The following is a 22190-nucleotide window of genomic DNA, read 5'->3' as shown; positions in this document are numbered from 1 at the left end:
TTTTCTCCATTTACGCTCAGCTCTCCGGCATGTTCTCTTTAAATCAGACACTCTTTGGGTCTTCCATGGTGTAATAGTGCTAGAGGATTTTTTAACTGTCTTTTCAGGTGCAACTATGTCAGCAGCAACTCTCACTTTAGTATTAAAATTTTCCACCTTACTATTTCCATTATTATCACTATTGTAGTAAGCACTACAAACGGACTGATTGTTTGAAATGTTTGTAAACTTTGAAGCTGCAGATGAATCAAAGAAGCGTTTTTTAACAATATGCTTCTCATTAATTTTATCTATCAGTGTTTCTATACTAAATAAAAAAATGGTCTGATAAACCTCACATCAACTTTTAGTCCTTTAGTAATCACTAAATCCAATGTGTGCTGCCACCCAGTGTGTTGGGGAAGCATGCAGTCTTGGGAGGCCATCTCCTTGTACATCCACTACACTGGCCTCCCTGCCAGGTAAGGGTACGTGGGTTTATTCTGTCCCTGCCGTCCACAGGGGGTTCAAAATTGGCCCAAACACAGAAAGCAAATAGTTATGGGAGAGGAAAGTTTTCAGAGTTAGGTTATGTTAAAGTGGTGTCCATCAGGGGTCAGTGCTGGGGCCGATGCTCTTTATAATATGTACAAAAACAATTTGAATAGAAATCTAATCAACAAGCTGATTAAATCTGCAGATCACACCAAACAATGTGGAAGGGCAGATGATGGAGAATCAGCAGAATGGTTACAGAGGGACTTGAATAGCACACAGGCTTGGGCAGATTTGTAGATGATGAAATGTAATATTACACATATCATAGTTATGAAATAGAAATGTGAGGTTTTAATGCACAATGGGGGCTTTGAACTTGAAAGTACCCCTCATGAGAAAATCTTGGGAGTCGTAGTGGTCTCATCACCATCTACAGTACGTCAAGACCATGGACAGAAAACATTAAAACACTGAAGTGCTGTTGTATAAAACCAGAGAGCAAAACTATGAAAGAAGTCAAATGACATAATCTGTTAACCAAATGATGACCTGCCACTTATCCAAATTGTTTATATATTTTGTAAATTTGAATATATAAGCTGACATTCTGTTAGCCTTCTTAATGGCTTCTGAACACTGTCGGGAAGTTGATAGCTTAGAGTCCACATTGACTCCTAAATCCTTCTCATAAGGCGGACTCTCAATTTTCAGACCTCATATTGTGTATTCAAACCTCACATTTTTACTTCCTACTATATGTGTAATACTTTACATTTACTGACATTAAATTTCATCTGCCACAAATCTGCCCAAGCCTGTCTGCTGTCCAAGTCCTTCTGTGATCCTTCTGTGGTCTGCTAATCCACCTATCTTGGTATCATCTGCAAACTTAACCAGCTTGTTACTTATATTCCTATCTAAATCATTTATATATATTAGAGGTAGCAGCGGCCCTAGCACTGAACCCTGCTGGTCACCACTCTTAACATCGGCCAGTTCTGATGAGGTTCCTCACACCATCACCCTTTGCTTCCCATGTCTGAGCCAATTCTGCACCCATCTAAAAACATCACCCTAAACTCCCACCTCTTTTAATTTTATGCGCACTCTCTCATGTATCACCTTATCAAATGCTTTCTGAAAGTCCAGATAAATAATCTCATCTGCTCCACTTTGATCGTATCCTTTTGTTGCCTACTCATAGAATTCCAGCATGTTAGTCAAACATGACCTCCCTCTTCTGAACCCATGCTGATTGTTCCTAATAACTCCTGTCCTTGTCAGAGTGTTGCTCAATCTTGTTCTTAATAATTCCTTCCATTAATTTTCCTTTGATGCATGTTAAGCTTACTGGCCTGTAGCTGCTTGGATCTGCCCTGTTACCCTTTTTATTTAATGGGATGATATTTACCATTTTCCAGTCCTTCAGAATCTCTCCAGTGCGCAGTGTCTTCCCAAAAATATGTGTCAAGGGTTTATATCTGTACTCACTAGCCTCCTTAAGAACTCGAAGATAAATATTATCTGGTCCTTGTGATTTGTTTGATTTCAGCTTATTTAATCTGAGCAGCTCTTCTCCCTCTACAATTCCCAAATCCCTCAGTACCTCCTTAGTAATTGCATTTACCTCTGGGAGGTTATCAGCTTCCTCATTTGTGAAGAAAAAAATAATACAAGTTTACAGGGTCTGTGGTGGGCTGGCGCCTTGCCTGGGGTTTGTTTCCTGCCTTGCGTCCTGTGTTGGCTGGGATTGGCTCCAGCAGACCCCCATGACCCTGTAGTCAGGATATAGCAAGTTGGATAATGGATGGATGGATGGATGGAAGTTTACAGGGTCCGCTATTTCACTTTCTGTATCTTTTCATTCCCCTTTACTATTCCTGATGCACTTGACCTCCTCCTTGACTGTTCTTTTACTACTAAAATACTGAAAGAATCTCTTAGGGTCGTCTTTCACCTTATCTACTATATTCCTCTCCAACTGTCTTTTAGCCTTCCTGATATCCTTCTTAATGGTTGCCCTCATGTTCTCATACGCTCTACGATTCACTTTGCAGTCATTAGTCTTACTGTATATGCCTTAGTCATTTGGTTTTTCCTTTGCATCTTCTTTTTTAAATCTTTATTAACCCAATGCAGAGTTTTTTTTAGTTTCCTATTAATTCCAAATTTAGGTCTGTATCTGTCCTGCATTACATGTAAAACATTTTTAAACTTGCTCCTCGACTGTCTCCACACTTAAACGTTTATCCCAGTATATCCTCCTTTGACTTTGCCCAATCAGCTCAAAATTTGACCTACGAATTTATAAACTTAACAATTTTAGTCTTTACATCTGCACTGTTACAAAATACTGAGAATTGTATTACATTATGGTCACGTGACCCTAGTGGTCCAATCACCTCTACACCCTCAATTCTATCCTGATTATTACAAAATACTAAATCTAGACAGGCTTCACCCCGTGTTGGTGCTTTAACATTCTGTGTTAACAAACAGTCACTGATTACTTCTAAAAACTCCTGCTCTTGTTCTCCTCCATCTGTAAGGTTATCCCAGTTAATATTTGGATAATTAAAGTCCCCCGTGACTATAATATCTCCCTGTAAACTTGCCTTTTTGATATTACTAAAAAGATGTGTGTTGAAGTCACTGTCTGAATTGGGTGGTCTATAACACACTCCTAAAATAAGACCTCTTCCCTTATATTTTCCAGATGAAGCCACATGTCCTCAATAAGATGTTTAAACGTTGAGTTAGAATTTACATTACTAAGCATTTTTATTTTTACACTGTTGTTAACAAATAAACTTTAAACACTGCGAGCACAAAGCTGAGGTTGTTTGACGTATTAATCCATGATCTCAAACACGGTTCTGAGTACTACATGGGGAGCATCATGATGCAGTTTGAAGTGCCCCTTAGGCCGTGGCCCCTAGCAACAGTGACACAAATCCCAGCAACCCAATGACAATATAGTGAAGGTGCAAAATGATGATATGATGAACTTAAAATTGAAAAACAAAAATATTTATTGATCTTAAACTAAATTATTAACACAAAATGCATACATAGAAATATTTATTAGAGTGAGAACACCTGAATGATCATTAAGAAGGGAATGGAAAAAATGTGTTCGACAAAAACAATTCTACAAGATGTCCAAATTGACAACACTCACTGTAAGACCTCCAGTGTATTATGAGTTCTTCTTTGTCAAGTTAGTTGTTGTACTCCATAAAACTCAAGTTATTAGTGTTAAATTGATCTTGAATATCCCCGTTAGCGCCACCTTGTGAGAGTTTCAGTCCATGCTTGCTGCTCACCTCTCCATTCACACTCTGATTCTCGGCCTTTTCATTTTAAATGTCGTCAGTTCTCGTCACACCAGGCTGATGTTTTCCTTACTTTGATTTCCTTTCCTTTTGACAGATCAGCTTCATCTAAGGCCTCCATCACTTGTATTGTTTCACAGCTCATTCATTTATTAGATTCCAAGCTCAGGTTTGAGGTTTATTTATCTGTCAGTAAAGTTTAAAATTCAATTGTTATTTAAATGTTCACAGCCTTGGGCCTCAACTGAATGTTTATTGTCACGGTAAGAAGAAAATCAAAGATAATCCAATGAAGATATGAAATGACATCACTGACAGGACAGGAGAGATGATGACATTCTTAATGTGAACACCATGGCAGATGATTCAGTTTAAATGATCAGCACTGGTCACCCAGTGGTCATCTCTAAAGTGGATGTCTGCTCACTCCAATGTCTTTCAGGTGGTCAAACTCAAAGAAGAGTCTGAGGGGACACCTGGTGTGGAGTCCTTCATTGGTGAGGTGATAAAGAAGGACAGAGCAATGTTGGTCAGCCTGTGGGAGGCGCTGGCTGAAGAATTTGTGAGATGTCCATCACCGAACCTGAAAGGAATCCTGGATGAGGTGACCGAGTGGGGTGAGTTACTGACCTCATCTTATTAAAGTCACTGTGGACTCATCACTGTCCACACATATACAGTAAGAGGAGTATGTAGATACACAGAGCAGAATAAGATCTTGTAGCTCAATTAGTAGACGTGTTTTAGCAGGGACCACCAGAGGGAGCTCTAGATAGACAGCCCCAGATGTTTGGTGAAATTATGTCTGGCCTGGAAGTGCTGCAGAGTAGACTGAGCGAGACCTTGGAAGAACTGCAGGAATCATACCTAAAGAGCTCAGTAAAGTCCACCATAAAGAAGTGTTTGGTACTACTCCCTGGATCCTCCAAACTGGACAGAAGAGCAAGGAGGAGCAAGTAATTAGAAGGTGTTTAAGTGTATGGTGAAAGTGAAAGAGCCTCCACACAAGCTAGAAAAAAACGCCATCTGTCGAATAAGGTGGGCCCAGAGGGGCTTCTCTATTTTGTCACTTTTATGTCTTTTGTTGTTATTATTTGACCTTCTACTGCCCTTTTATGTTTATTTGGGTCTCCTTGGTTATTTTCTGGGTTCTGGGTGTGCTGCAGTGGCCCCTCCAGTTAAGAAGACCACTAAACTCACTTCTAAACCACTCAGAACTATGAAAACTATAATGGGAAATTTAGTGGGTATAGAAAAGAATCCCCCCCTTCGAAATATTCCCATTTTTTTTTAGCTTTACAGCCTTAAATGTAAACACACAAACTAATATTTTTTCCAGCTTTACTTACGCAATGCAATCTCTAACATCCAAGTAAAAGATATCACAGCTACAGTTGAGAAGAATTTAAAAAAAATCAAAAACAAGACCTACTGAGATAAATAAAGGATCATCCACCCCACCCCCCCAAACTCAATCAGGTGTCAGTGCCCACCATTTCCATTGCGGTTACTAGCTTCCTCCCACCGGTGATCAGTTGTAATGATTGTGATTAGTGAAGCTGTTCCTGGAGCATTCATTCCCATGCTTGGTAGTGCATTGGACAGTAAACAACTGACTATGGGGGGGCTGGCAGGCCACTTTCAAAAGATCTCAGGGATAGAGTTGTGGACAGACCTCAAAACCCTCAAAGGCTTTATCACTCCCAAGGAGCTCAGTAAAGTCCACCATAAAGAAGTGTTTGGTACTACTAGGACCCTCCCTGGATCCTCCAAACTGGACAGAAGAGCAAGGAGGAAACTGGTAAGAGGGCCACCAAGAGGCCAATGGCCACTTTGAAGGAGTTACAGGATTTGATGGCAGAGAGTGGTCATTGTGTGCAGGTGACAACAAATTCACAAGCACTCAACAATGGTGGCTTGTTCAGGAGGGTCACAAGGAAAAAGCCACTTCTGAAGAAACTTTGAAGATTCTGATGCCAAGTGGAAAAAGGTCTTATGGTCAGATGAGACCAATGCAGCTCACCATCCTCAACACACCATACCTACAGTAAAGCATGGAAGTGGCAGCATCCTGTTGTGGGGGTGTTTCTCTGCCACAGGGCCTGGGGCTCTCCAGGAAAATGGATGGGGCAAAATACCATCAAAAAGTTGCCAGAAAGTTGAAGATGGGCAGAATGTTCACCTTTCAACACGACGACAACTCGAAGCACACAGCAAAATTGAGCACTCAGTGGCTGAAGGAGAAAAAAGGGAATGTCGCCGTGTGGCCAGTCGGAGCCCAGACCTAAATCTCATTGAAAATCTGTGGAAAGATTTGAAGATAGCAGACCACCAACGCTCACCATCCAATGTGACCAAACTTGAACTGTTAAAACTGTAAAGAAGAGGGGGCAAATATTACTCAATCTAGGTGTGCAAAGCTGATAGAGAAGTATCTCAACAGACTCAAGGCTGTCATTAAAGCAAAAGGGGGGGTCAACAAAATGACATTGACATTGGGGGGGTCCTTTATTAATCTCAGTACGTCTTGTTTTTGATTTTTTATAATTGTTCTGAACTGTAGCTGTGATATCTTTCATTTGGATGTTAGAGGTGGCATTGAGTAAGTAAAGCTGGAAAGAAATATTTTTTGTGTGTGTTTTCATTTAACGTTGTAAAGCAAAAAAAATGGGAATATTTTGAAGGGGGGATTCTTTTCTATACCCACTGTACAATTAAAGGAGCGTTTAGAAGACATGACGATAATCCACTAGACAACCAATCTGGGAGCCCACAGCCTCTCCTGCACACCATGGATTTGCTCCTTCCTTGGTCCTCCATGTCCTGAGTTACTGACAGCTGACCGGACAAAGTGGACACTCAGTACTGACCTGACCTTCTGTCCTGTTTTAGAGTTCCAGTGCTTGAGGCTTTTTGAACTTTTAAACTCAGTTATTATTGTTATTGTTAATAATAATAATAATCATAATAATAAGCTTTATTTATATTGCTCTTTCTTTACACACAAATGTTAACAGATTGCTACTCAACAATCAAATTGATCACACAATCACATCTTGATGCTCTCACAGTTAATTAAAAGCAATTTAAGATCACAAAGTCCTCCATTTCCTCTCCATGTTCTCGTCATTCAATTCATTCATTCATTTCACTCATCCGCTTATTCCAGCTGAGGGTTTTAAGGGGTCAGACAGTCCTGATGGATTCAGTGTTAAGGTGGGAGTTGGCCCTGGACAGACAGGAGTGCATTAATGATTTGTGTCCGGTGTTTTATTATTAGTAATATCACATTATTAATTTTTTAAGGATTCGCCTGATTTTATTGATATTTTGGAGATGTCATCTTGTTCCTCATCTGTTTTTGCAGACACTCTGTAGACTTTGCTGCATTGCTCAGCACATAATCAGCACGCTATGCATAGCTGGGTGTTGTGATGGTTACATGACAAGAGATGACACATTTAACATCAACTAAATGTGACATTAAAGACACGATTGTGAGAGACGTGTGCTCACGCAGACAAACACATTGTGGTTCAGTACCTCATTTGGATTTACTTTGGTTTCTTGTAGCCCATTGTTGTACTTTTCTGATTGAACTAACGTTTAGTGTGCTGACCTTTTCAAACTGCTTTGGCTTTTCTCCTGCTGAGCCCAAATAACAGCCTTCCTTGATCTCGTCCACTCTGACAATACAGACTGTCCAAGTGGTGCAGCTTCTTAGCTTCTTTCAAATACAATATGGCAGACCCCACTCCTGCCACATGGATTCAGTTTGGTGTCTGCAGTTCATTTCAGCTGCACATCATTAGGAAGGTCCCAGGGCTCACTGTGTGGAGGTTGATTGTTCTCCCCGTGTCTCCAGGTTCTCCAGTTTCTATCCACAGTCCAAAGACACGCAGGTCAGGTGGATTGCCATTGTTAAATTAGCCGGTGTGTGTGTGTGTGTGTGTGTGTGTGTGTGTGTGTGTGTGTGTGTGTGTGCATGTGTGTGTGTGTGTGTGTGCATGTGCGTGCTCACCCTACAATGGACTGGCACCGTGCCCAGTTGTTGTTCCTGCCTTTGCACCCAATGATTACCAGGAGAGGCTCCAGCTGCGTCACAACTCCAGGCCTTGATAAGCAAGTTAAGAAAACTGATGGATGGAAAGATGGATGGATGGATTAATGGATCATAAGCATGTGGAAGAAAACCAGGAGTAGAGAGAGGGAGACCAACAAAGACACAGGGAGAGCAGGCAGACCCCCCACAGACAGTGGGCACAGCTTGGACTCTGATGTCTGAAGGCAGCAGTGCACACAACTCTAAATGATTTTCATCTTTAAGGATGTGAAGCCACCCTGAGAACTGCTGATGCTCGTGTTTATCTCCTCTGTGTTTATTCCCAGGACCGGACCTCTTGAAGGAGATCCAGGCCAGTGCCCAGTCACCTCCCCTTGAGCCTCATATTAAAGGTAGGTGGTCCTCATGTCTCTGGTCAGTTGCTCCTCCACTCCTGTGCTCATTCTGTCACCTTACTTGTTCTCATTTTGACTTTCAGACCTCCATGAGACACACAGACTCACCATGTCTGAATCCACAAGACCCCTGGATGATCAGCGTCCATCTGGAGATCCACTCACTAGCATGGTGGGGCTTGAGACTCAATACACAGAGCTGATGGTCATCAAACAGGACATTAAAGATGAACTAATGAAGGCTGGGAAGACTCAGGAAAGACTTGAGGAAGAGGGAGCAACAAAGAACTGTGAGCGAATCTGGACTGAACATCTTTTTAAGAGAAGACGTCAAAGTAAACCCCCCCCCAAACTCATAGTGGTCAGTGGGGTGGCGAGCATCGGGAAGACCACCTTGGTCCAGAAGATCATGTCTGACTGGGCCAGAGGCACTCAGTACCAGAGGTTTGTGTTTGTCTTCCTGTTTAAATTCAGGGAGCTCAACCTCCTGGACAACGAGACACAGATGTCTCTGACTGCACTGATTGTAAGGCACTATAAACATCTCACTCATGACAAACTAATGGAAATCCTGCAGAAACCTGAATCTCTGCTTTTCATACTTGATGGACTGGAGGAATACAAACACAAACTGGACTTCACAGACAGTCAACTCTGCTCAGACCCAGATGATGAGGTGCCTGTCCACATCCTGGTCACCAGTCTGGTCAGTCAGACATTACTGAAGGGCTGCTCAGTCCTGATAACAAGCAGACCAACAGCTCTGGGGTCTCTGGACATGAAGAGAGTTGATGGATTTGTAGAAGTTGTAGGATTCTTCCCTGAACAAAGACTGATGTACTTTAAGAAGTTCTTTGGTGATGCTGATGTGGGCACCAAGGGTTTTCAGTGCATGGAGGGTAACACCATCTTATACTCCATGTGCATCAGCCCCTCGTACAGCTGGATTATCTGCTCTGCACTGAAGAGTCACCTCATGACACCTGAAGAAGAGCGATGGGCTGCCCCCAGAACTGTCACTGAGATCTTTATGATGTTCCTTCACAATATTCTGACCAATCACAGGCAAGAAGATGAGGACCAAAGGAGGATTCTGATCAGTCTGGGAAAGATGGCTTATTATGGGGTGGAGAATAGTAAACATGTGTTTAACGAAAAGCAGGAGATGTCCACCTTTGGTCTCCAGCCAGTCCTGTCCTCTTCGTTCCTCTCTGGGTTTCTGCACAGACAAAGCACTCAGGAGCACACGACGTACACCTTCTACCAGTTCACCTTGCAGGAGTTCATGGCCGCCTGCTCCTTCTACCTTGATCCATCAGGGGGTGTCGAGGAGCTGCTGAAGAAGCGAGACTCGTGTAAAGGGGACCGATTTGAGATTGTCACTCGATTCCTGGCAGGACTGGCTTGGTGTCCTGTGATTAAAACAGTGGAGGGAATCCTGGGGGAGTTTGAGGGGACAACCATACAGCGGATACAGGAGTGGGTGAGGCAGAAAGCTAAACAGGCGCTACGAGGGGGAGGTCAAAGTGAAGCTCTGCGAGTTTGTCACTGGCTTTATGAGACTCAGAATGAGGTGGTAATCAGAGACGCCACTGGGAAGGACTTAGAGATGGATTTTAGATGGTTGACTTTATCTCCTCTGGACTGTGCTGTGCTGTCCTCTGTCATCAGCTGCTGTGGAGAACTTAAGAAACTTGACCTGTCATACACACCTCGGACCCCCGAGTGCATCAGGAGACTAGTAGAGGGGCTCAGCTGCTGCAATAAAGTCTGGTGAGTGATGCGACTTTGACAAGTTCAGTTTTATCAGTCAATAATGGCACTTTATGTAAATGAGAGTCACTGGGGGGGCACTGAGCTCCACTGTCATAGGACCTTCTAATAAGCCCCACCCCACTCAACAGGAATTGATGTCACGCTGTTAATAACATGCTAACTATGCTGCCTCATTCTTGATGGCCCATTAAAACACACTTGACCTTACACTGTCATCGCTGTGTTAGACTCTTCTGGTCTTGAAAGCAGACACTGAGGGTACACCACTGGGGTCAACAAGCAGACTGAACTCCGTTTATTAATTCATTGGTTACACTGAGCTGATGACTGATCTGTAATTAAACTGTGCCACTACCTTGATGCTAAGGCAGACCCCTACTCAGACTGTAGGTGGCGCTACTGTCACCATATCTGTAGTCTGGTGTGACATTCTGGTCACAGCAGAGGAGAGCAGCACAAGTGCATCATGGGACTGAAGAGCTTGTGTGACCGTGACAGGCTCAGGGAGTTCAGCCTCTTGAATCTCGAGCCGAGGACGCTGAGTGGGGACCTCATTGGGGTCTTCTGAATTCTCAAAGGCGTCCATCACTCTGATTCAGTTAAACTCTGACTGTGTGTGTGAATTGCGTCTTCTGTTTTTATATCGAGTGTCGTGTGTTCAGTGAATCTCACAAAATGTTTTCTTTTCTTTTTTTCTTCTTCTTTGCTCACTGAACTCCCCTCAGCTCTGTGCCCTTTGCTTAAAAACTTTGTGACATAAATTGATTTTTTCTCCATTTATTTATCTGTCTGCTTGAAATGTTTTGTCATCTTTGTGTCTCCAAGGCCGCGGTGATGAAGTTTCTGGTAGTCCACCCTGGTGGTCCCCATGTGTGTTTTCTCAGTGGTCCTGCCGGTGCTCACAGCTGTGTGTGTTTTTGTTAAAATTCAAAGCTGCACATCATCCTGACTGCCCTGCTCCTTCCATTTTGTTGTAACTGAGTTTGTGCAGAAAACAAGAATATGAAACTCCTCAAATTAGTGAAATGGACAGAAACATCAGGGCAGCCCAAGACCACCAAAGTGCCTCAATTTACACTCAGCGTCCCGGGGACTCAGCACATGTGTCACGTCTTCATGAGGTGGAGTGCTGTACTGATGGGGTTCTGCTGCTCATTGTGTTTTATTTTTACAGATTTCTGTCATTCATTGTGTGGGGTATCTGAGGCTGAGGTGGACAGAGGGGTCTCTACATGTATGTGGTGGGCTGAAGGGCTGAGGGAGGAATGTGCATTAATGGAATGGCCAACAGGTGGTTTGGGGGTCTCAGGCAGGCCGCTCATAAACCTCTTATTTCTGTGGAGCTGTTGCTGGGTTAGGGTTTCAGGATCTTTAGTCCAAACAGAAAGTTGGGACCCCAGTGTGATGAATGAAATTTGAGCTCCTGTTGCAGGACTTTGCCTGGTGGACATGGCAGTGGGTAGTTGTGTTTCTGACAGATTTATGTTGTTTACCCCTCTTGATACGTTTTCTGTCCATTTGTACTTCTGCGCCCTTTCAAACGTCTTTAGTTCTGATTCGACTCCATGACTTCACAGATTATGGACCTGCGCTCAGTGGTCCACTGGTGTCCATGCTGGGTGACCTTGGCCTAAACACCATGGCAAAGATCAGCACTGACCACTAAAAGACATTCCTGCTACGGCACCAGGCACAAGGCGCCCACCTGAATAGGTGACACCTGCTCGTCTCTGTCACTTGGACCCTCTATGTGTGATGCTGGTCTTTCTCCTGTCTCTCTGATCAACTGTGCCATGTAAGTCAGTTACAAATGTTAAAATGAGCTGAACTGGTCAACCCTCTGCCAGCCTTTAAAGTCACGCCCTTTGACCCTGGGTTCATTCATGTGATTCAGACTTTCTGTTCTAACATGGCGGCTCTCGTCTTATCTCATCCTTACGTTTCTCCCTCCTTTCAGATTTAAAGGGGCTCTTGACATGGCTGCCCTCTTTCTCTTCTCGTTTAAATCAGGGAGTCAAACTCAAGTTTATTGGGGACCATAAATAACACTCTCTATGCCATCTTTACTGATTTACTGTAGAGGTTGGGGGGCTCTATGCATAGGTCTTATTAGGGTCCCGTTATTTTACCAAAAAGCAGAATTGATTTTAGCAGACTTAGAAATAAAAGGACACTGCAGCCCAGCAAAGTCACTGGAGACCTGAAATGTAATGTGGGATTTGTGTCACTTGAGTGTGGGGGTCCTCAAACTCAGTCTGGGCACCACAAAAAAGTTGAGCTAAAATATAAGAAATAGTGACATTGACTTTGAAAATGACTTAATACAAGTGACGTTGTCTGACCAAACAGCAAAATCATTTTATTTGAAAAGAAATCCTAAAATACATTGGTTGAGTCTGCAAATAAGAAAGCTGTGACACACTGACATCAATCTGTGCCTGACAAGATTTCAAATCTTAGATCTAGAAATTTGAGATGATGATCTTGTTTTAAAAGTCATTTACTAGTTTCTGTCTTTGAATTCATGGTACTGGATATTCTCCACTTGATCATGAGGACGTCTTTTATGCCCTCAGTAGCCAGTAAATCCTAAAATGGAGTCATTAACTGGTAAAACGAGTCACAGCAGGTAGGATGACCATTTGTGTCGTTGTCTTTCATGAAACAGAAACGTCTTTCAAGATTCAGTGACACAAACTCAAGTTCAATTACTTGATTTATGGACAACACACAAGGCATATTTAAAAATAAAATACATTTTTATTCAGTGGCAATGGCCCATGGAAATTTAAATTAGAAAACTTTACTTGAAATAAACCTAAAACAGGACAAACAAGACACGCAATTACAATTCTATTTATTTGTAACTACAAATCATTTGTGTGTACAAAGATAAGACCAATGGTCACTTTGTTTTATTTAGCACTCTGATCTTTTCCTGTATTGTTCAGATGAAAGCCATAATTAAAACAGGCACACGTGCCATCCCGTATTTGCTCCTGAGAACTTGAACTTCAAAAACCAAATACATTTCAGGTGGTCGATGATTTAAAAAATTAAAATAATCACAAACCAAACAACAGAAGACACAATTACCATATTTTTCACTCCAAAAGATTCACTTTTTTTCCCTAAAAGAAGGGTGGAAATGTCTGTGCGTCTTATGGAGCAAATATTGCGTCACAGACCGTGATGTGTATTACCTGACAAAAGTCGACATCCAGGGGTAGAGAGCGACAATCAGCTGTTAATGGCGACAAAACTCACCGTTACATCACAGGCATTCCCTCTCTGCTTGGAGGAATGTTAGACTCATTGACTCGACATCTAATCCTTGTGTGTGCGTGAGTTACAAAATGTAAGCAAAGGCAAGATGGCATCGACATTTCACGAGGGAGTGAAGCGAGTGCAGAAAACAAAATACTCAGCAGACGATGTTTTGCGCATTATCACTGAGTCGGACTCTGATTTTTCAGAATCTGATTCTGTTGACAGTGATCAGACGATCGAGTAAGAAAGTGAGGCGCTGGCATCAGCTGATCGGCTGCCAGCTGAGCGCATTCGCACAGCCAATACACCTACAGCAAGGTTCGTGTAGCAGGAATACCCAAACATTGATCCGTGGGAGCCAAACTGGCTACCAATCTTCACAAGACAGCATGGTTTGCTGTTGGACACGACAGATTACCAGCCGTTGGACTACTTCAGGCTGCTTTCTCCTGATGCTGCTGTTCAGCTACTGTCAGATGAGACAAACAGATGTGCAGAGCAATTTTTTGAATCACGGGCTGCGCTTGCACCACATTCTTGTTTTTTAAAGTGGAAACCCACAACAAAAGACGAGATGAAGGGCTTTGTGCCCTTACAAATAGAGATGGGACTAGACTGGTGATATAACTTCAGGGAGCATTGGTCTAAATGTGCTTTGTCCCCTGGTGACTTCGGACAGGTTATGCCGCCTGATGATAGGCATGTGCAACTGCAACTGAGCTTCATAAATTCTGACACTAGCGATGAGGAGTTCTTGGGGTTTCCAGAAAACTAGAAGCGTGCTTGAAGTCTCTCCTCATTTATTAATGACAGTGATGATGGTTCTTAATACCACTGTTGACTTTAGATGGTTGAAATATTATTCTGCTATATTTAATTAAATATATTAGTACACCATTTGCTTCAGAATATTTTTTTTCTTGTTTTCTTCCTCTAAACCTAGCTGCATCTTATAATCAGGTGTGTCTTAAGGAGTGAAAAATATGGTAAATGCATTGTCACCAATTCAAACTTTCTGTACTGCAGCACTCTGTAGATAAACCAACAGCCAAATGCCAAGAGCCCTTTGAGTAGTGAGATACAAATGTAAAAACTTTCTGTATTATTATTATTATTAAGAACACAGCCATGAAAACCTCTGCCCGTTGTTTTAGTGTCCAAGAAACAATATCCAGCCAGTGAATGATATTTGTTTAGGAACTCTTGAGGTGTTTGTCATGAAGATCACCAGGGAGGCCCTCTGTTTGAATCAGTGACAGTCACTTGACACGAAGGGCAGAAGAAGATGTCATCAGGTAGAAGGCGCCTTTAGTTAGCACTCATCTGTGGACATTGTTACTGGTACTTCACAACCACAACAACAACAACATTTATTTCTAGAGCACATTTTCATACAAATGATGGAGCTCAAAGTGCTTTACAGGATGAAGAAAGAGAAAAAAGAAAGACAAAATAAATAAGAAAATAAAATTAGGCAATACTGATTAACATAAAATAAAAGTAAGGTCCGATGGTTAGTGAGGGAAAAAAAAAAAAAACTCCAGACAGCTGGAGAAAAAAAATAAAATCTGCAGGGGGTCCGAGGCCACAAGCCCACCCAGCCAGCCCCCTCTAGGCATTCAACCTCACATCAATGATCTCAATCAGTCCTCATGGTGTTCAGGGTTCACATGGAAGAACCTGATGATGACCTTTAATCCATCAATGTAGGGACATCACGGTGCTTCACCAACAGCCAGCGGACAGTTTAAATAACTCACAAGCAACACTTGGTCAGAAAGAAGAACATTCTGAAGGCAAACGTCAGGGGCTTCTACTGCCTAAAAATAATAAAAAAAAAAAGAAATGGTAAATAATAAATGAACACCAACAGACAGCATTGACAAAACTCCATCCATCTTTTCTTTCCTTCTCCAATGTGTTGCTTGTTTTCCTTCTCCACAGTGTGATGAAGCTCATCCATAACCTGAAGAACACCTACAGGAATATCCAGACACACAACAAACATTTAAATGTACTTATTAAAGCTCACATTCTCACCTGTCATATATTTTCCATTTTTCTTTTCTTCAATTTCCTTTGCTTTTAAAGGGTATCTCTCAGGTTCTTCATCTTTGGTGGTCCTCAGGATTTAGACCACACTGCAGCCTGATGTGTCCTATAAAAGACACTGGCGTCCTATAAAAGACATTGGCTGAAAAATAACAAGAAACACAAGTTTAGACCAATTGAATTTAACAACTTTATACGCTGTAACCTGCACAAGGCATGAAAAACATTCAAGTTTCATAACAAGGCCTACCTCACGATAACTGATTTCAGGATGAATTGCTTGCCAGACAGTTTTTCTCCTAACAATGAAATCTGTGCCATGGAGAAGATTCCTTTAAATCATCACGGGTGGGGAGTCTCAGCAAGACATCCCTCATATTGTCAGCTGTAAACACACAACAGCAAGTCTCAGTCCTGACATGACGTCATCAGTGTGACTGAGAACTGGCAGAATGCACGGCCGTCAGACCAGGAGCCAGAAGCTGTGCTGCTTTGTGACAAGTCGACTGGTCAGCAGATTGGACACACGTTACTGGAGCTGACGTTTAAAATGACTGAGTGGCCCCATAGGGGAGGTGATACAACAAATATTATATTATAAAACATTATAAACACATGTTTACAAAAAAATGATAACATTTCATTTTAAAAATGTGACCTTTTACATGTCATTTATTGAAACACAAGCAAACATTCAAATGAAGTTGTTCATGAGGTGCTGAGCAGCTTTAGGTTTGGGAAGCCAAATTAACATTTAAAGAAATCTCAAAGTGCGTTAAAATCCGATAACTGAAGATCACTTCAAGAAACCGATGTTGTGATCAATGAAATTCATTTTCAGAAATGTTATCTCAAATCAATCGTATGCACTTGAAGATATCGGAAATTTATTTCAAACTCCTCAAACGGCCTAAGAAGTTCTTTTCAGATTTCTGGAAATGCATTTTAGTGCTTTGAAAATGGATAAGCAGCCATCTGAGAAATAACTTTAACTGTATTTCTTAAAATGGTATTCAGATAACTTTAAATAGCTTATGGAATTTTTAAAGATATCTTAAAATATCTTGTAAGAGTGGCCCCATAGGGGAGGTGATACAACAAATATTATATTATAAAACATTATAAACACATGTTTACAAAAAAACAGATAACTTTAAATAGCTTACGGAATTTTTAAAGATATCTTAAAATATCTTGTAAGATATCTGAGAACAGAAGCCAAATTTAAAATATCAGGAAGTCAGTTTGAGATATCTGGAAAAATATGTATTTACATTTATAATTCACTTTAATAGTTTAAAATGGCTATCTAAAATGTACTTTAAGATATTTCTAAATATTATGTCGGTCTATCACATTACTTAAGACGTTAGGCTCACATTAAACTACAGTCGTTCACTCACTGTGGGCACATTTGCTTGCTTGCCCTGTAATCCTCCAGTTTGTTCTTTTGTTTCGTCCACCTCTTGACAAACACGGTAAGCCGGTCTGTATAAAGTCTGATATGAAGCTGCATGAAGTTTCCTTCATTGTTAACATTGGTGCTTAATAAGGCAAAATACAGTCACTCCCCCCTTCAAAGAGCAGTGCACATTATGTTCAGCACAAGAACAACACATTCAAGCTGAATCCATCTTTATAGGAGAGGGTGAACTTCTGTCCCATTCTTGAGGATGAGTCGTATAAATCCAGACAGTGAGGAGGTCGTCTGTGTCGAGCAGGATAACAACGTTCTGTGTAAGAGTCTGTTGAAAGGAAATCATTGAGGGAGATGTCAGAGATTTTCTAGCTGACTCTTCCTCATTCACAGATGGAGCTGAAGGAGTTTCTGTTACCTCCATTGTTGGTACTTTTCACAGGCCACTGATTTCCACTGCTGTCAGAATTCACTTCAGGATAATCCACGTCTGGTGGCTCAGTTGATGCTGGTGATCCCTTCTACAGCTGATCCACATGTCTTCACCAAACAGGACCATCATCAGTGTGAACAGTGTAAGAGATGGGTCTACTCTGACTGATAACAGCGGCAGGACCCCATTTGGATTTGTTGTTTAAACCTCGAGCCAATGTGGTGTCATCAGGATGAAACACTCAGTCTTTCTCTTTCTTGTCTCGATGTTCGATTTCTTTTTGTTGATGATGATGTGCCACTTGTTTTGTTTCCGGCAGCTTTAGTAACTCACAAGTTGAACAAAGTTGTCTTTTCATCATTAAGATGGCAGCTGTAGCTGTAGTAGTGGTGTTCTCTTAACTCTGATAAGACAGTAAGAACTGATTTAAATGAGTATGAAGAGAGCCTTCATCTTGTGTTTGCTTCACTGTCTGTATGAACCGTTCTGCTAACCCGATCTTTGAAGGGTGGTGTGGTGCAGAACAAATGTGCAGAACTCCATTGGTTAGCAGGACAATGGCAAATTCCTGTGACACAAACTGAGGACTGTTATCACTCACGAGTTCCTCTGGGCAACAATAAAGACAAAATAATTCCTCTGACCTTTCAATTGTTTTAAGAGCAGTTATTGAGTGCATAACAGAAACATCTGGTCACTTACTGTAGGCACCCACAACTACCAGGAACATCTTTTCTTCAAAGGGGCCTGCGAAGTCCACATGGATACGCAGCCAAGCCTTTTCATGCCAGTCCCATGGGTGAAGCGGTGCCAGTTGTGGGACATTTCTAATCTTCTGACACATGCCTTGGCCCTCACCTCAATATGTCCATCTAATTATGACCACAAAAATAATGCAATCTCCTGCATACCAACATGACTTGCATGAAGCTGCTGGATCAAAAGTTTTCTCAGTGGTGTAGGGATGTGGACACAGTGACCCCAAAGAAGACCACTGGATTGCACAGACAGTTCACCTTTTCTAGAAATGTAGGATTTTAGTTCCAGTGAGGTGCTAAGGCTTTTACAAGTAAGAACCTTGTCTGTTACTTTAGCCAGTATGGCTCATTCTGAGTGAATCGATTTACTTGACTTGAGGTCACAGGTGTCTCGTTTGCGTGCTTAAAATAAAAAAAAATATCCATCTGTGATCTCTCTGAACAGGTAATTGGCAGAGGTAAATGTGAGCGTCCATCTGCATCAGAGTACAACTCAGACTTGTGGTGTTTGATATCATAGGTATGTGCCAATAACAGCAATGCCCATCTTTATATTCGGCTAACTGATAGAGATGGTGTACCACTATGAGGCCCAAAGATGGTAGTAAAGGGTCAATGATCAGTAAGGAGGGTAAAAATTTTCTCCCATACAGATACTGATGAAATTAGCAAATTCCAAAAATAATTCCCAGTACCTCCCTCTCAATTTGTGTGTAATTACTTTCAGCTTTATTCAAGGTATGTAAAGCAAAAGCAATTGGGTTCTCCACACCAGAGGGCATAATGTGTGAAATCGCCGCACCGACTCCATATGGAGAAACATCACAGGCCAGCTGAAACAGCAGTGTGGGGTCAAAGTGTGTGAGGACATCAGATCTTATAAGAGCGTCCTTAGCTTTGGTTAAAGTTTTCCCACATTCTTCACTCCACTTATAAGCCTTGTTTTCATGCAATGGCTTCAAATGGGTTACTGAACTTGAAATGAATATTCCATGACAGTCCCAGGAACAAACCTAATTAGCTTACATTCTGAGGAGCAGACGCATCAATGATTGCCTTAACTTTTCAGGGTGCCTTGTGCAGTCTTGTGTGTCATTGTTATGTTATGTTATGTTATGTTATGGTGTCAATTACATGTCCCAGATATTCTATAGAAGACTTGACTCTTACAAATCTTCAGGCCATATACTTTTAAGTGCTGAAAGGTGGTGTCCAAGTGTTGAAAGTGTTCTTCTTTATCCCTTTCAGTCACAATGATGTCGTCCACATAAAACTGGACCCTTGGAAGTCCACTTAAAATTTGGTCCATTGCTCTTTGGAATAGAGCTGGAGCCGAGGGGATTCCAAATGATAGACAACACTAACAGAAGAGGCCCTTAGGACTCACAATAGTTAACAATTCTCTAGACTTTGACTCAGCATGTATTTGGAGATGTGTCTGGGACAGGCCTATTTTGATGAATTTCTGTCCACCAGCAAGGCCGGCAAACAGATCATCTGTTTGTGGAAGTGGGTACTGTTCTACAGACACCTTAAAGTCCCTGCATACACAAACTGATCCATCCTTTTTATTATGGGTACAATTGGAGAAGCCCATTCACTTACACTCACAGGTTCCAGAACACCAGACTAAATTAAGGAAAACAATTCAGCTTCAGTCTTTGGTCAAATAGCTTAAGGAGTTGGCTGGACCTTCTGAAGTTTTGGTTGACTGTCAGGTTTAGTGGTAAGCCTGGCAGTGATGTCCTTCACACTCCCCAGCTTACCACAAAACAACTCAGCATGTCCATTAAGGACTTCATCCAATTTTGTTTCCCCTCTGAGCAGCATACACACATACTTGGTCAATCCAATGTGATTTTATTGAACCAACATCTCCCCAATAATGACGGGTAATCTCCTTCCACTACTTAAAGTGATACAGTGGCTTCCTGTCACTTTTATCATCCCTCTCACATTCACAGGTTCACCTTTGTACGTTTTTAGCACTGGAAAGTGTCTCAGGAGTTTACAGTACGTTTAATCTGACACAAGAGTGACAGCTGCCCCTGAGTCCACCTTCCTGTCCTTCCTACACTGGAGATTCCTGGTTTCCCTGTGAGTCACCTTCAAGGCTCAAAATATTCCAAACCCTTCATTTTCGGAGGAGTCACTGTCCACTACTGTTTCTAATTCTTGAGGTTGCAGTGAGTGAACGTTTTTTTTCTTTTGTCTAAAGCCTGACTTTTTGCTGTCCTGTCTGTATCTTATCGACTTAACGTTTGATGTTAAATTCATGTAGTGTTGGCTTGATTTCTAGAGAACATTAGCTTCTAGAATATGATAAGGCCTATTCCCCCTGTAAGTTAACATGACAGAACTTTCTTGGCTATACGAATCTCTAATACTGTCTGTTAACTGGGAATTAGTCACTTTGCTAGCATGGACTGACAGACCCTTTTGCGGTTCGTAAATGGGATAGGCACACCGTTTTCTGACCATTTAGAAATGTTCAATTGTATGAGCCAACTTAAAGAATGAAAAAAAATAAAAGCCATAAATTGAATTTTCTTTAAACAAGGGATTTTCTTTACTTTGCAATATCTTTTTTTCTCTATTTTTGTGTGAACTATTTTACTTTGAACTTTTACTAATACTTTTAAAATTGAGATATTTGGTCTGTTTCAATGTGTCACACTATTATTAGAATCCCATGAAGTAAACTAAAGCTGCAGAACTTTAATAATTTTAAGTAAACGCAGCTGCACTGTCTATAATTTCTCTCTGTAGCTTTCTTGCATTTACATGCTCTCTTGGTGTGACCCTTTTTGCCACAATTCCTGCAGTCCTGGGGCCTCACATATAAATGCACAAAAATGTTGCGTACGCCAGTTTCCACACTCATATTGCAATGTATAATAAGTAAACTTGGTGTAAAGCCATGCACATTCTCACGGCATCACAATGCATTGCGTAGGCACGTTTTCTTCTCGGTTTTGTAAATTGGCAGCACCCAGCGTCAAAGAAGTGCTACTGTTGCTGTGTGGTTTCACTTTCTTTTTTTAGATTCACATCCCTGATGCAGGCTTTATGAAATACACTGAAATAAATAGTGTAAATTTATCATTTATAAATTTAAGGCATCTGATTGGAGGGGTTTGCGTGTCCCAATGATCCTAGGAGCTCTGTTGTCCGGGGCTTTATGCCCCTGGTAGGGCCACCCAAGGCAAACTGGTCCTAGGTGAGGGATGAGACAAAGAGCGGTTAAACAAACCTCCTATGAAGAAAAACAATTTTGGACGGCGTTTTCCCTTGCCCGGACGCGGGTCACCGGGGCCCCACTCTGGAGCCAGGCTTGGAGGTGGGGCTCGATGGCGAGCGCCTGGTGGCCGGGCCTGCACCCATGGGGCTCGGCCGGGCACAGCCCGAAGAGGCAACGTGGGTCCCCCTTCCCATGGGCTCACCACCTATGGGAGGGGCCAAGGAGGTCGGGTGCAGTGTGAGTTGGGTGGTGGCCGAAGGCGGGGACCTTGGCGGTCCGATCCTCGGCTACAGAAACTGGCTCTTGGGACGTGGAATGTCACCTCTCTGAAGGGGAAGGAGCCTGAGCTAGTGCGCGAAGTTGAGAGGTTCCGGCTAGATATAGTCGGGCTCACCTCGACGCACAGCTTGGACTCTGGAACCAATCTCCTTGAGAGGGGCTGGACTCTCTATTTCCTCCGCAGGGTGTCTGGGCTTTCCCTTAAAGATAGGGTGAGAAGCTCAGTCATCCGGGAGTGGCTCAGAGTAGAGCCGCTGCTCCTCCGCATCGAGAGGAGTCAGATGAGGTGGCTCGGGCATCTGATCAGGATGCCTCCTGGACGCCTCCCTGGTGAGGTGTTCCAGGCACGTCCAACCGGGAGGAGGCCCCGGGGAAGACCCAGGACACGCTGGAGGGACTATGTCTCTCGACTGGCCTGAGAACACCTTGGGATTCTCCCGGAAGAGCTAGAAGAAGTGGCCGGGGAGAGGGAAGTCTGGGCATCTCTGCTCAAGCTGCTGCCCCCGCGACCCGACCTCGGATAAGCGGGAGACAATGGATGGATGGATGGATGGATGATTGTAATCAAACTGTAACAATATAATGGTGCGCGGAATGGCCAAACTCTCCCAAATGTCACAGCTGTTTTAGCATTCTTACTCTCAGTGTACCACTCAGTATTTATATCACTGTATCTGAGTGTGGAATCACAGCT

The 22190-nt window shown here is 42.3% G+C and overlaps 4 protein-coding genes across 8 annotated transcripts in view; 1 reads left to right on the top strand and 3 right to left on the bottom strand.

Annotated features, from left to right (window-relative positions):
- LOC114643553 (protein NLRC5-like) overlaps positions 1 to 22190 on the bottom strand; it is a 5922889-nt gene that overhangs the window by 206195 nt on the left and 5694504 nt on the right. The window lies entirely within an intron of this gene.
- The window catches only part of LOC114643557 (NACHT, LRR and PYD domains-containing protein 3-like), a 1908976-nt gene that overhangs the window by 324103 nt on the left and 1562683 nt on the right, over positions 1 to 22190 (bottom strand). The gene's annotated exons all lie outside the window — the stretch shown is intronic.
- The window catches only part of LOC114642226 (E3 ubiquitin-protein ligase TRIM16-like), a 773543-nt gene that overhangs the window by 258380 nt on the left and 492973 nt on the right, over positions 1 to 22190 (bottom strand). The window lies entirely within an intron of this gene.
- LOC114641943 (NACHT, LRR and PYD domains-containing protein 3-like) overlaps positions 1 to 22190 on the top strand; it is a 476010-nt gene that overhangs the window by 67555 nt on the left and 386265 nt on the right. The window contains exons 10-12 of the mRNA XM_051925775.1: positions 4255 to 4429; positions 8202 to 8267; positions 8354 to 10043. Coding sequence (XP_051781735.1) covers positions 4255 to 4429; positions 8202 to 8267; positions 8354 to 10043 — 1931 coding nt within the window. The remainder of the gene's footprint in view (positions 1 to 4254; positions 4430 to 8201; positions 8268 to 8353; positions 10044 to 22190) is intronic.

The sequence above is a fragment of the Erpetoichthys calabaricus genome, chromosome 4 (assembly GCF_900747795.2).
Source record: "Erpetoichthys calabaricus chromosome 4, fErpCal1.3, whole genome shotgun sequence".
Lineage (NCBI taxonomy): Eukaryota > Metazoa > Chordata > Cladistia > Polypteriformes > Polypteridae > Erpetoichthys > Erpetoichthys calabaricus.
The sequence above is the reverse complement of the archived record's forward strand: the minus strand, read 5'-3'. Positions and strand labels throughout refer to the sequence as shown.